Raw genomic sequence first — 15103 nt, 5'->3', positions numbered from 1 at the left:
ATTCAGGAACTTGCTTGAAATTTAAAATACATTTTCAGTTCGATTCTGAATCTATTTCACCCTAAACAACTTACAAACAGAACAAACTGTGGCATCCATATGGTCTATATGTATATAAGCTGCGTTGTGGACCAGACCTTATACTAGAAGAACATTTTAATATATGATGATGACATTATCTTAAGTCCCAGATGCAATTCAAAAGCGAGGACTTAGAACTGCACAGAATGAAACAGCCCCATACTCCATTGCTGATTTACCATAGCTGACTGTGACACAGTTTTGTAGTAACTTCCAATTCCCTGTCCAGCAAAAAGCTTAAACTCAATCCTATATTGGATTGGAACCACAGAATGCATGCAGAGGCATTTGGTGAAGAAACGTAAGCCTTGGTTCTAAAGCCATCCATATGACAAATGCTCACGTTTAATTAGTTAAATCACAGCCGTATAAAGTTTAATGATCACATTTAAGCAATAGGACAATTCCTATTTTTCCATCCCCAGATTTAAAATTGAGATTTTGAAGCAGCACTATTTATGGAACACAGATGACACACAGATTACATCCAAGCAAGTTACTGAACTCTCACTGTATGACGTTACAGAACGTTGTCCGGTCCAGTTCCTTTCACACAGCAGTGTTGTGTTTCTGTTAATCTGCGTGTTGACATAAACATACTCTCGTGCTGCAGTTATTTACTAGCGAATGCTTTGTACATTCCGCTTACAGTATATCGATGGAACACGTGGAACATACCAACTATACAAACTGTGTGGGGGGGAACCTAAACTGAGCCATTAACTATATAGCCTACTACAACCAGGGAGTCGCTGAAAATGAGTGTATGAGTTTGTTTACAGAATGCTGTTGTCACTGCTGCAAACTCCCATATAAATAATTATTAAAAAAATATAATTTCAATGCAGCCAGTGGGCACGCTTTCCAGTGTAGGCCCCTGGGCTTCAGCCCCTTGAAGCCTGTGCATTAATGTGCCCCTGCTTGTGGATTACTGTGATGTTTTTATCAGCAGTTTGGACTCACGGCACCCATTCTCAAGTGATGTAATGCTGATGAAACAAACTCAAATATATCTTGGATGGCCTGAGGGTGAATACATTTTCAGCTAATTTTAATTTTTGGGTGAACTATTTTCTTTAACTCAAATCATATAATATTACCTGAATCAATTTTCTTTTTAGCTAGTCTGGGAACTTTTATCTTTCTATATGATGTGATCCTCCTCCACAGTGCACTCGCTCCATTGTTTACTTACAAAAGCAGTATCATGTCGTCGCCAACTCTTGTATCATCAGGGAAACTACGGTTTCACAACAACAACATTCAAGCTCCACAGTGGAAAAGTCTTGCAGTACATAAAATGTTGCTGATCATATTAATCATATAAATGTATTACAGAGCTCAAGTGAACCAATCCGTTGGACCACTGATGGATATATTATGAGATGTGGAGCTGAAGAATCACCTTAAAACTCATTTGCATGATTTTCCAATATAGTGGCGTACACTCACTGAACCTGATCAAGTTTTAAAGTTCTGGTCTATCTCTCCAGTTTTTTGCGGTAAAGAAAATGTGAAAGTGGCACTTACAGTAGATCTTTCGCAAGCATGAAACATTATCATGGAGCAGCTAATTTCACCAAACCAATAGGACAGTTAATGGGGCTCTTAGAAGTATTCTGTAGTTTGATACAAAGTTTTTAACCTGCAAAATGGTAGTGAACAGCTGCAGCTCTAACATGTTAAAAAACCCTATTTTAATATGAAATTTCTTCTGCTCTCGACAGGTGTATTGTGGTTTTCGTGGTGTACAGGTGTCTGTTTACTGAGGTAATGTATGTGATTTTTTTTCGATGCCATATTATGTTTTGAGTGTAGGTGTTTTATTCCTTTGCATAAATGTATCTCTGTGCTTTGTTTTAAAAGAGCATTTATACATTTGTGTGTTCATGTGAGTGTGTGTGTGCATATGTGGGTGGAAAACTTACGACATGTGACAGCTGGTGGGCCGATGCCATCGGGGAGGGAGAAAGTAGAGAGGGGAGCTGTTGTTGCCATGGAGACCCCACCGTGTGGCTCATGGTTGGGTAGCGTGAAGTCGCAACCAGCTGAGAGAGAGACAGCTGAACAACAGAACAAGAGAAAAGAGAAAAAAGAAAGAAAAAAATGAATACATATTTATCGTACAAAACAACGGGCAGAAGCATTTGACGGTGTGACAATCCCTCGCAGCTGGCATCTACATAATGCCAACATCCAGCCAACACAAAAGCAGGATGAATTTTGAAACCTGTTTAGGTATAAATGTGACAGATCCAGCTTTGGGTCTCACTATGCACATATTTTCATACAAGCCCTAATTTCTCTTTCTTCACTTTGAGCATTTCACCATTCCTGTTTGCCTCCAGCCTTATTTTGAGTCTCTATTGTTGTCAAAAGTAACATTATACCTTAATGCCAATATACAAGAGTTTTCTGATGCAGTCATCCATTTCATCAGCTTTGAGATTCTGATATTATTCATCTAAATTGCTAGTTTCTCATATGCTGTTTTTAGTTTTGAGTTTTTGTCTTTGGAGATTGTAAAATGTTGTCAATATTTTGACATTAATTCATTTTAGTCAGTTTTATGCTGACTAAAACAACATTTAATGTTAGCAGAAGAAAGACAAAGATATGTGCAAACTGTATTTGTTGTGAAAACAAAGGGACGCAAACTGATCAGGTGACAAAAATGTGTCAAAGGTCAAGCCCCAGCCCCCAGCAAGAACTTCTTTAAAATATCAGCTTTAAAATGTGCTTTTAAAACATTTTTGAAGAGTTTTTTTAACATTCACACTATTGTTATTATTATTATTATTATTATTATTATTAATATAATTATTATACTCGTTACAAATTTGGGAAATGGTTGGCGTGTGTTGCGTTTTCAAATGCACATTATAAGCGATCCAAACTCACAGAAAGGTCAAAGGTTTGCATCCCTGTATTACAGTGAGCAATAATATATCATATTGTAATCATAAAAAGCACTCTGATACTTATCTAAATGAAGACATTAATGCTGTAGTGATGTAACTGTGCCGCTTTTAATCAGATTTAGTCAGATATTACTGTTTGAAAGACTTCCTCCAGTGCTTCCAACAGTTGCTGATGTAAAGCACCTCTCTGCCCTTAAGAGAGGCTGATGGATTTGCAGGCTGTGTGATGTGATCTAGTAGATGACTGTGATGAGGTCAGCGGTGTTAAACTCATGACTCAACTGCCTCCAATACAGCCTAAATCACTGACAGCCAGCAGACCCTAAAAGCATTTCTCCACTGACCCCAATACAGCATAAATTTATGACTCACTGACCCCAATAATGCCTAAAAACACATACAGATACTACAGTGAGCCTCGAATCTCACGGTGCCCAGTACCGACTGATCAACTAACTGCATAAAATGAATTTAAGACCATGGCTTTCCAACTGAGGGCTCATGAACCTCTTGAAACTTTGTAGTGCACCACTTCAACCAACAAGTTATGTTGCATTGTACATTAATTTGAATAAACACGTCTGCTATTTAAAAAACATGAACAGTAAATGTTCATAAAGAAATAAAAAGAATTAAAAAAAAGATATTTTAACATTTGAAATCGTATAATTAAAACAAATTATCATTGTATATTATTAAAGTTTATAATATTTAAAACGTATTCTGTTAAAAAAAAAAAAAAAGTTGGGAACCCCTAGTTTACATTGTACTGATATCAGTATTGTGCTGCACTGACGAATAGCAACAATATTTGTGATCCTCGTCAGACAGCAGACACAAAAACAAATGACTCTCACTACAATGAGTTATTACACCTATCACTGCGAAAAGAGAAGTAAGAAAACCGATGGAGAGGAAAGAAAGACAGATCCACATGACAGCAGAACTACTGACAGACACAGTGCCAACAAAAAAGGCACAAGGTTAGAATAAAAATCATGCACGTCGATATTCACAAAGCCAGCTCTTGTTTGACATACACTCACTTTCATGCATACTAAAAACATAAAATCAATAACGGAGGCATAGCGGTGCCTGAAAGAGAGAGAGAAACAGATAGAGAGACAAAGGCTCTTTTTTAAAAAGCATTAACTATAAATAGAGAGTGAGTGCATGCGTCCAAAGCAAGCATTTTAACTCACTAACTCTGAAATAAAGTGTATGGGATGTGAGGAGGATTGCTGGCGGCATTACTCAGGACTTGTGCATTAAAGCACCATAAGTCAGAAACACAACAAGGTACTGTACACCAGAACATCACATCCAAATGTGCTTTTTGAACATTTTATTTCGAAACCATGGGCATTAATAGAGCAGAACAGTGACTGCCTACATTTTCAACCTTGGTTCCAGTATTTTTCACATTTATTTCTCCATGGGGATTTTCTAATATATACAATTTCATATATATATATATATATATATACATATCTAAGACTTAATATGTTTCATGGCAGTGGGTGAATGTCTCTAAGGAGAAAATAATTTCTTCTTCTGGAAACCAAGTGTTCACTCAATAGCGTCAATAACTTGACGGTGTTGCATTTAAAACAGACGACATGACAGAAAGCAATAATTTAAAGGGGTCATACAGTATGATGTGATTTCAAGTTTTCCTTTCTCTTTGGAGTGTTACAAGCTGTTCGTGAATAGATACGATTCCTAAAGTTGCAAAGACTAAAGTCTCAAACCCAAAGAGATATTCTGTTTAAAAGTTAAGACTCGTCCACACCCTCCTAAAATGCCTAATTTAAACACGCCCCCACATGTCTACATCACTGTGTGGGAAGATTTACATAACACCGCCCAAATGTTCACGCAAGGAAAGAATGCGTAACTTATTCTTGCTATAGTATTGTTGCTGCCGTCTCTGCCATGTCGTGAAGACGCTGTGTCTGTTTCGTTGCGAAAGCGAAAATACTTGGTTTGGCCTTCCAAAAGAGGACACAACTAGAAATCAGTGGTTAAGTTGTATTTACAACACTGTTCCAGAACAGTTCAAACCAAATATTAAGATGTGTGCAGCGCATTTTATGGAGGACTGTTTCCTGATCCTGGAAGAGTAGACTACAATGCCAGCTGTTCTGACTCACAGCCTGCAAGTATGTTTTCCTATTTAAAGAATTTGCCACTGATGATTCAAACGCGAGTTTTGAGTAGTGTAGAGTAGAGCTTGTTGTTTGCTGTTTCTCCAATCACAAATGCAGACATGGTTTTATGTTTACGTGGCGCGATGCAACGCAACGCGTAAAAAGACAGTATAAGTCATTATAATCAGTAATTATGTCCCCACTGGATGCAACAAATGCCTCGTTTGTAATGGGTTTTATTGGTTTTGTCTCGTCGCGCCGGGAGACGGCATTACAGTATGTTAAGGGGCGTAACATTTCCGTCACACGTTTGAGGAATTCAGCCAACCACAACGCACTGGATAGCTGGCCAATCAGCGTACACCTCGCTTTTCAGAACGATGAGCTTTGTAAAAATCGACGCGTTTCAGAAAGGCGGGGCATAGAGGAGCAACAATAATGTACAGTATGTGGAAAATAATGTGTTTTTTGAACCTTAAACAGCATAAACACATTTCATTACACCAAATACACAAAATAATGTTCTTTTTTAGCAACGTCATGTGACCCCTTTAATAAGCATAAATAAATAGCACACACCCGTTTAAATTATTATATGGAGGCATGTATGGTAATTTATATTGTATTTATATTGATATAATTATATAAATATCATTATAATATAATACAATATAAAATATAATTATTATATATATCAGCACTTTTACGTTTTTTTACTAATTCAGTCTGCTAGTCCGCTTATAACTAAAATACCATTGTTCACCAACTTACATTTACTTTTTTTCATAGCGTTTGTCGCAATGCTATTTCCTTCTCCATGAAGGATACATGTGACATTGTCATATAATTTTTCCAAAAATAGCTTTGACTTTGGGAATGCACATATGATGCCTTAATACTGCCTGCAGAAGGAAGCTCACTGGGTTATGGAACAGTTGTGATATATTCATTTAAAAGCAAACACATCACATTAAATGTGTGTGAAACATTTATGAAACCCACTCTGTGGTTGATATTAGACAAAATATAGCATCCTTCGCAAGATGCAGAATGACTAAACCACTCTGTGCATGCCATTCTGAATCCATGTGTGAGTGAAAGAGAGAGAACATTTGAGAACGAGACGGAGCAGCCCATCAATCAGAAAGATGTGCCACAGCCTTGACAGCCTTTTTCAGACTAAGTGAGGGACTCAGGCTTTATAGAACAAACACAGGCAGCAGGGTCGGTGAAAAAAGCACTAGAATCAACCTTTCCAAATTGGTGTCCCTCTAAATTAGTGCCGTACCAAAATCGATGCGGACCAAATCCATCCTAGGAGCCTAGGAAGTGTCACTGGATATTTTAAAGGGTCCTTAAGGTCTGACAGCATCTGCTTTGTTTTCTTTTGTTTTGCTGAAGTGTTAAATCAGGCTTTACTGAAGGGAGAGAAAGACACATTTGTGTTTGTGAGCCAGCAAAATCGTTTTTTGCAGACAGGGAAACTTGCAATACACATCTGAAAATGGAGGGAGTTTATCCAGCCATTAAAGTGCAAATAAAGACTCGACTGCATGTATTCAGTGTTTGTCTATGACTAAACTAATTTTTATCTCAATTTTAACTTCATATTCAGTCAGTCCCATAAATGGAAATATTTAGATCAGTGTTTCTTTTTTCTTTTCTTTTGCACATGGTATTTGAATTGGGGCAATCTTAGGTAGTGGAGATATTTGTTCTGATTTTAAATGCACTTTGCATATGCAGTATCTTTTAGAGTTTAAAACATTTATTAGTGTGTTTAAGTAGCTTTGTCATTTTACTATTTATTTTTTTATTTTTTACATTTTTCTACTTGTGAAGCACTTTGGTCAACTCTGTAGTTTTTAAATACGCTACATAAATAAAACTTGAGCTGAAAGTTGAGGTGAAAATTTGAGATTGCAGTCTGTGCTGGCTGTGATACAAATAAAGGCTGTTTTCTGTAAAATTATGGCCAAAAAAAAAATAAATCTTTATATTGAATTGACCTTGTGGGTTGCATGCAAAAACAACAAGTGCAATCTGATTCACAAACAAATAATTATTTTGAGCCAGATCATTTTAGTGGATCAAAAACATACAGTACGACCACTGTAGCCCAATTCCAGAAACAAAATCAAATCAAGATAGAATCAAACTAAAAATCAAATCAAATCAAAACTGAATAAAAATCACATGGAATCACATTGAATCAAATCAAAGCAACAGAGTCAAATCAAAATAGAACCTAACCCAAATCAAATAAATCTGAATCAAAAAACATCAAACTGAATCAAATCAAATTAAATTAAATCAAAACTGAATCAAATTGAAGCCAAATCAAATCAATTACAATAAAATTCTAAATCATAACTGTATTAAATAAAATCAACTCACATTGAATACTATCAAAATAAAAAATCAAATCCTTTAAATTCAGGGAAGTCCTGCCACTGTCCTGTTGAGTTTAACTCCAATCCTAATTAAATACACCTGAACCAGCTAATCACAGTCTTCGGGATTACTGTGTTTTTGACAGGCTGGAAACCAAAATCTGCAGGATGTTGGCTCTTCAGGAGCAGGATCGGACATCCCTGCTTTAAAATGAACAGGCCAAAAATGTTGATCTGATAGTTGGCTAGGTATATTTGTACACCTCGTAGATCTGCAGTTGGGCAGGGCTCGTGAGCCTCTTGAGTCTCTGTGAGAAGTGAAACTGAACACAGTGTGCTATCTGAAGAATAGTGGTACATTCTCCATGCTGGCCTTCAATGCCTCTTTCTTCAGTTTGCAAACCCTCCCCAAGACTTCTCAAGTTTTCATGGTGCAATGCTGCCGTAACTCACAGAAACCAGTGCCCATCTGCTCAGGTCAACAGAACATGACAATAAGGCCGTTCTGATTCTGTCTAGTGCAGATTCTCAGAGACATTACAACATCACATTCGGGATACAGCAGAGCTTGTTCTAAAACTGCTGCCATTCTGGTGACACAGAAACAAACTGAGTCCTGGGAGAGAGCACAAGAATTTTAGCGTGTGATGATTTCGAGTGACTTACCGCTGGGCCGCGTGGAGACTGCAGCGTCGAAGCCGTCGGCTCCAAGATGCGTTCATCTGAAAGTCAAGCAAATAAAATACAAATTAGAGCACTTTAAACATTAATTTCCTCCTCAACTGTTTATATTTGCAAAAACTGAAGTATCTCCTTCACGACAGGTTTCTAATTGTGTTAAATAATGTCATAGGTTGAGTTGAGTTGCTAAATAACTCACAATAGCTAATGACAATAGATCAGTTTAGCTAAAAATCAATACCATGCAAATGACACATATTTTTTTCTCTTTTTCCATCACATGCTAGGACTTACAATAGCTGTGCATTGTCCATGAGACCAAAAGTTGCCCCATTTGTTCACAGCAGATTACTATCCCAGTTTACACAGCATTACGTCAGCAAAATGTGGACTCTGAGGACTGCTAAGGTTCAGGGTGGCATTTGTGACGGCCTTAGGCTATGGGGCCAATACTCATATGCATTCATGGTGTTAAGACAGCCTGAATGACCCACCGAATGAATCGCATTTGTCACGTAAGCCTGGCAGTGGTAGAAAGGGTTTGGGCTGGGCAAGAGATGAGGTTAGAGTCACAGTGAACAGAACATCATTCGCTCGGTCAGATAATGAGGTCAGCTCTATACACCACTACGAATGACCTCACACAGAGACCTGGTTTATACCCAGAATTAACATCAGTCTCTAAAAAGGATACAAAGAATTGTGCAAGGTGATCTATATAAGATCACCTCGCACAAGGTGTAATCTTATATACTGAAACTATATAAGATTCAGTTGTAATTTAAAAAGCATATGGCCACATACAACTTCAATGGCCTGTCTACTCACCTGTCAATGAAAAACAAAACAAAATAAAAAACAGGTTACATGGAGTTTTGAAAGGGACTACAAATTATGTGATGCAGTGACTACAGGTAATCAGGTACAATTTAAAAAATGTCTGAAGCTATCTTAAAAAAATTGAAATGAAAATTAAGCATATTGGAGATAAATGGGGTGTTTTTTTTGTTGTTGTTTTTTACTTATTTTTATATTTGTGCTTTATTAATATGCAGGAACAAGTCTCTTGCCCAAGGCTGCATTTATTTGATAAAAAATTTAGTACAAAAAAATGAAATATTGTGAAATATTATTAGAAATATAAATAACCATTTTCTATTTATTCCTTTGATGGCAAAGCTGAATTTTCAGCAGTCATTACTCCAGTCTTCAGTGTCACATGATCCTTCAGACATCATTCTAATATGCTGTGTTCTTGCTCAAGAAACATTTATTTTTATTATCAATGTTCAAAATATTTGAACTGCTTAATAGTTTTATGGAAAACATGATACATTTTTTTCAGTATTCTTTTATGAATAGTAAGTTCAAAAGCACATAATTAATGCAAAACATTATTTTTGCGTCAATATCTTTACTGTTAATTTAATCAATTTGATGCATCCTTGCTGGTCACAAGAGACACGCGTTACCAACAGGTGTAACTGACAATCTTCTCGTCTGACCACCTGTGATCGGATCACCTAAGACGGATGTTAACAGTGGGTGTAAACAGGGCCAGAGTATGAGAAAACTGAATGACAGATTCTCATTTGCAACGACTGCTGCACATTTGTGCTCCTTTGTTTGATCTAAACCTCCTCAAACACAATTACCAGATGCTTGGATGAGAAGGCCATAAGCTGCCTTATGTTAAACCAGACACTTTTTATGATTCACTCTTGTTTTTGGTAACTGATTTTTATAAGATAAGCGACTGACAAGTGTGAAATCCTGTGAGAGTCTGAAATTGGGCGCTTGGGATTTAACACCAACAGTGGTGATGTAACTCTTTACAGAATGTGCTAAACCATCTGTGCTTATGGGAACTGGGTGAACAAATAAGTGTAAATTAATCAATTCTCTTTTAATCAGCTGGATTTTCACCTCCCTGTCTGGAACAACAGATATCAAACCTGCCTGGTGATTTTTTATTTTGTGAAGGGAACATTAATGATTAACCTGTCTGATAATCAGAGGGATGTGACAAGAGACTCTATAATTAACATGCTTGACTCCGAGGATGCATTTCTTTTTAAATGAAAAAAAACCCCCACAGATTAAAAAGCTGTTGCTTAAATGAAAATAATAAAAAAATATATATAGTGCAATATGACTTTCATGATACTTTTAATGTGCTTTTTGTGCAATTTTTGGAGCTCATTTAAAAGTCATACAAGTTTGGAATGACGTGTTAGTGAGTAAAACTCTCCCTCAACTCACTAACTTTCTGTAAGCTTATTATTTTAACATTCATAACATTTAACATGAAAAAATTACACATTTAATCTTAAAATTCTATCAGTATCAAAACAATTGGATTACAATAAATCCACAATGGGCCACTTTCACTACCATTCAAAAGTTTGGGGTCAGTAAGATTTTAATGTTTTTGAAAAAGTAATTTTGCAAAATATTTTTATAATTTGTAATAACTGTTTTCTATTTTAACATATTTAAAAATGTAATTGATTCTAGTGATGGCAAAGCTGAATTTTCAGCAGCCATTACTCCAGTCTTCAGTTTCCTTCAGAAATCATTCTCATATGCTGATTTTGTGCTGGAGAAACATTTCTTATTATCAATTTTGAAAATGGTTCTGCAGCTTAATAGTTTTGTGGACACTGTGATACAATTTTTTTTCCGTATTTTTTGATGAATAAAAAGTTTAAAAGAACAGAATTTATTTGAAATATAAATCTTTTGTAGCTTAATAAATGTCTTCATTGTCACTTTTGATCAATTTAAGGTGGCCTTGCTGAATAAAGGTATTGATTTGTTAAAAAAAAATCTATTAGTGTATCTATCCAAATAAAATCTATCACTCAGACACTAGTATGGATACTTAACCAAGTTATAAAATGCTTAAATATTCAGAAATTAATTCCATTCATTCTCTGAACGACAATAAAATAGCATTCTCTCTACATTGCACATCAGGTACAGTTGTTGGACTGGAACTGTCAAAGAGGACATCCAGAGATGTGTCAGTGTATGTGGTGACGTTTCCTTGCTGAGTGAAGGTGACCACACTGTTGGGTGACAACATGTTTCTCAGTAATGCCTCCGTCTGATGCTCAATCTGTTTCTGCTGCATGTGTGAACTCATCACCCCATCCAACACACTTTCTCTCTCTCTCTCACTCACTTTCTGACTGTCTTACACCCTCCCTCTCATTGACGCCTCCTCTCCTCTCTATGCGCCCTCTTATTCCCTCATGTGTAACTTTCACTCACACCTTTTTAATCAAATGTTAGGAGGTTTTTGGAGAAACTCCAAAATGCAATATATTTCTTCTCATTAATCCTGATATGACAAAACAATGGAGAGAAAGACAAGTGATGACCAATTATCTCACATCTTGCTCTCTTTCTGACAGCTCACTCCACTCATAAATCAAAAATCACTTCAAACACTGAATTAAAAAAACTATATATACACACATATTTAAAGTTTGATCGGCAGCCTCAGCCACTTCGAAGTATTTAGACACAGAAACGAGATCTCAGGAGACAGAACCAATCAACTTTAGATTGACTTCCTGCATAATGCGGATGGACAGGCTGCCATGTCAACGGTGGTTCACATGGACTAATCGAACTGCTGACATGTGCACTACGAAAACCACCCTCATAAATACGCATGGATGTTCTCACGACTATGCATTCATCACGCATTTGTAAATACTGTGCACGATTGGCTAAAGGGCAAAATCACAGGAGATCTTTTTGCTTTTGATCAGCGTTCATCGGAAGTAACACATTCTGATGAACACATTCTGATCATCGCTGCCCACTCTTCTCTTGCTCTCCAGATCTTTGACAATCAGCACACGTCAAAACAATTCTCATTTCTGCTGTGAAGAGATGGGAGAAGTTGATAAGGTAGTTCATGAAATATTAACAGATTTGTTTTGAAGCATTTAAAGCCAAACATGTAATTTTTTATATTAAAATACCAGATTAATACACAAAGACAACTATGAATAAGCCACCTGAATAGTATCAAAACATTACATGCTGACCAACCTGTGACAGCAACCGTGGCTCAACCAATGGCACGAGCTCTATGTTATCTGTCAATATTAATTAAGAAATCTCAGAGACATAAGCAAAGATAAAAAGATGGTAAGGTGTTTGAAGATTCATGCATGTAGGGAGTCCATGCCTCAGAAAAGAGAGAGAAAGAGAAATTATAGACTTGGCCGAGTGCCTGGCCCTCAGGCCAGAAGCTTCATCCCTCTTTGCCCAAGAAGGTAGAGCTCAAGTGAGGAGGAGTTAAAAGAAGCAAGAGTGCAAGAAGAAGACAGCGAGCATATGCTACAGTCTTCTTTCATTCTGCCCTTGACTATATGACTTGGCAAACACTGAGACATTCAAATTGACCAGAGTATATTTCACCCGCACAGTATACTACAGAAGTCGTGCTGGTGGGCCTGACCCCCAACCTCCAAACATCTCACCCACCAGGAGCTGATCTCTATCAGAAACTGTGAAATGTGAGATATGCAAAAACTCCCTTTTAATTGGAAGGCAGAGATTGTGATGGAAAAGTAATTAGTAGTAATTCATTTTGTAATTATTTCCCCCCAACATATTAAGGGTGATTCATTTGGGCATGACAATTCTCTCTCAAACTATTCAGGATCAAATCCACAACAACTCATAACAAAAATGTCAAATAAATTATTAATAATTCTGGTTATGGGAAAACAGTACATAATGTTTGACAACAGCTCAACCAACACAACTGAGTAACCCATAACTTTAGATGCCTATTTACACTGCACATTGGAATTACAGTACAAATTTAAGAATCTGTTTAAGATCTGACATAACATCACATGAAAAATCTAAGGTGAAGTACATTGTAATTTGAATTTAAGGTAAAGATGATGACATCAGATGAATGATTCTGTTAAGCAAAGTTTGTCTCCCAGGTGCTTTGTCTCTAAGCGCAATGTACAGATCCCTAGTTAGACTTTGATGACTGCAGCGTCACATTGCACTTTCTCAATAAAGAATCCTGCTGAAGACACAAAAGGGTCTCCTGGTCTTCGCTTCTAAGTTTCCTATACAATAGTCAGTAAAAAGACTAAGCATGTTCTTGTAAAAGACTATAAAACACCTGTATTTCAATGACTAATGCAAGAAAATTGGCTGGAAATGTAGCAGCACTGAAGACAGACCTTCTACTGAGAGTGGTGTTCAATTTCTGTGTAGGCTCTTTGATTATCTCTCTGGATGGAGCATCACAGCCTTGTAAACCTGCACAAGGCACAAATGAAAGGTCTCACATCCGAGCAGAAAAACAACAATAAACCCTGACTCACCTTGGGATGCTGAAAGTAGCTTCTTAGGTGGCGACGTTTCCCGGCGGCTCACTTTCAATGCCGTGCTGCAAGAAGCTCCTTCCACACTAGATGAAAACTTGAACTTGATGACACATTCCCCCGAATTTGTCTGTGAGAAAATTGCAAAACTTTCTTTCAAGGGACTGTATTCATGAAGGTTTACCAGATGCTAAGTACTTATTTCTCTCAACTGCTCAACCTAGTTTGGTCCACTTTTAACATTTCAATTACTTTTTCGTCCCTAATTAAAGCCAAAGTGTGTCATTTTTCAATATTTAAATACTTTTTTCTGTACCAATTTTGAATAAGTCATTTGAAGATTGATTTTTCCAAAAGATTTAACAACATTGCTCCCGACCACCCCAACCGGCTCAACCAATGGAGTGTGATATTTGTCTGACCAATAGAGAGGAAACCACACACAGAAATCATACACTGACCACACAAACCCAATCAAGCAGGTGTTGTGACCTCTACAGTGTGAAATCCTCACACATTCGATCTAAACTTATTCATCACCACTGATGAAGCATTTAGTGTAACTACGGCCTGGGAAAGTTGCCATGGTGAAAGGAACTGCACCGAAACTGCAGCCCACAATTTCCTAATCATGTTAATTGACTTTAATATGACATCAGTACAATAGAGGAGACGGATAACAGGCTAATGAAAGAGTAATGATGATTGTAGCGGTAAGTCTCAGTTAGGCATGGGCCGATTACCGGTTTCAAGGTATACCGCGATTTGAAAATTTCACGGTTTCAAAACCGCTAATATTTTCCGTTATACCGTTCGTACGGTATGCGCTGTTTTTCATGACTCCTCAAAGACTGAAAGTGTAGGAATCCCTCAGGTTGAGGGCAGTGTAGAGAGTAACACGCCCCTCCCCCTCCTGTTGGTGTGAGCGGTCAGTCACGTGTGTGTAGGATGGCAGAACTTAAGGAGCTTCCCCTGGAACATACGCTATCGGCAAACGGACGTTTTTTGTCTTATTGCAAGCAACTCGTCTCTGTTTTCATCTCGTCTCTGTATAGTTCATATTAAAGCAGTGTTTCAGTGCAGTGCTGCTTTGTTTACAGCGGTAACCAAGGAAACGCCGTATCTGGTGTTCCATGACCGCCTCCTGCTGTCAGAGAGTGAATCTGCATCTCATTCATAGCTTCTGCTGTTTGCTTCGTTCAGGCATGTAGTATAATTTCACAAAGCTAGTCAGAACATAACATTCTGTTTGTGTTTAAAATTGGGTTATTATTAAATCAAATTATGTATATGAAATTATATAACTAAATAATATGAAATGATATAAATGATATGTATATGAATTATATAACTAAAATTAAATAACTAATTACAGATTTAGGTTAAATAAAGATGTCAGTCTTTATTTTTCTTCTTTTTAGGAAACAAATCAAAGAAAAAATAAACAAATTCTACTGTTCCTAATATTCGGTATGTTGCTCAAAAACAAAATATATTGTGTTCAG

General features: G+C 37.0%; 1 protein-coding gene across 1 annotated transcript in view; it reads right to left on the bottom strand.

Moving 5' to 3' along the window:
* The window catches only part of nphp4 (nephronophthisis 4), a 163441-nt gene that overhangs the window by 46787 nt on the left and 101551 nt on the right, over positions 1–15103 (bottom strand). The window contains exons 10-12 of the mRNA XM_016559763.1: positions 13599–13728; positions 8212–8267; positions 2010–2144 (exon numbers count right to left, since the gene is read on the bottom strand). Of these exons, the coding sequence (XP_016415249.1) occupies positions 2010–2144; positions 8212–8267; positions 13599–13728 (321 nt within the window). The remainder of the gene's footprint in view (positions 1–2009; positions 2145–8211; positions 8268–13598; positions 13729–15103) is intronic.

Source organism: Sinocyclocheilus rhinocerous, unplaced genomic scaffold (assembly GCF_001515625.1).
Source record: "Sinocyclocheilus rhinocerous isolate Xijiao unplaced genomic scaffold, SAMN03320098_v1.1 scaffold558, whole genome shotgun sequence".
Lineage (NCBI taxonomy): Eukaryota > Metazoa > Chordata > Actinopteri > Cypriniformes > Cyprinidae > Sinocyclocheilus > Sinocyclocheilus rhinocerous.
This window is presented reverse-complemented; position numbering and strand designations above follow the sequence as displayed.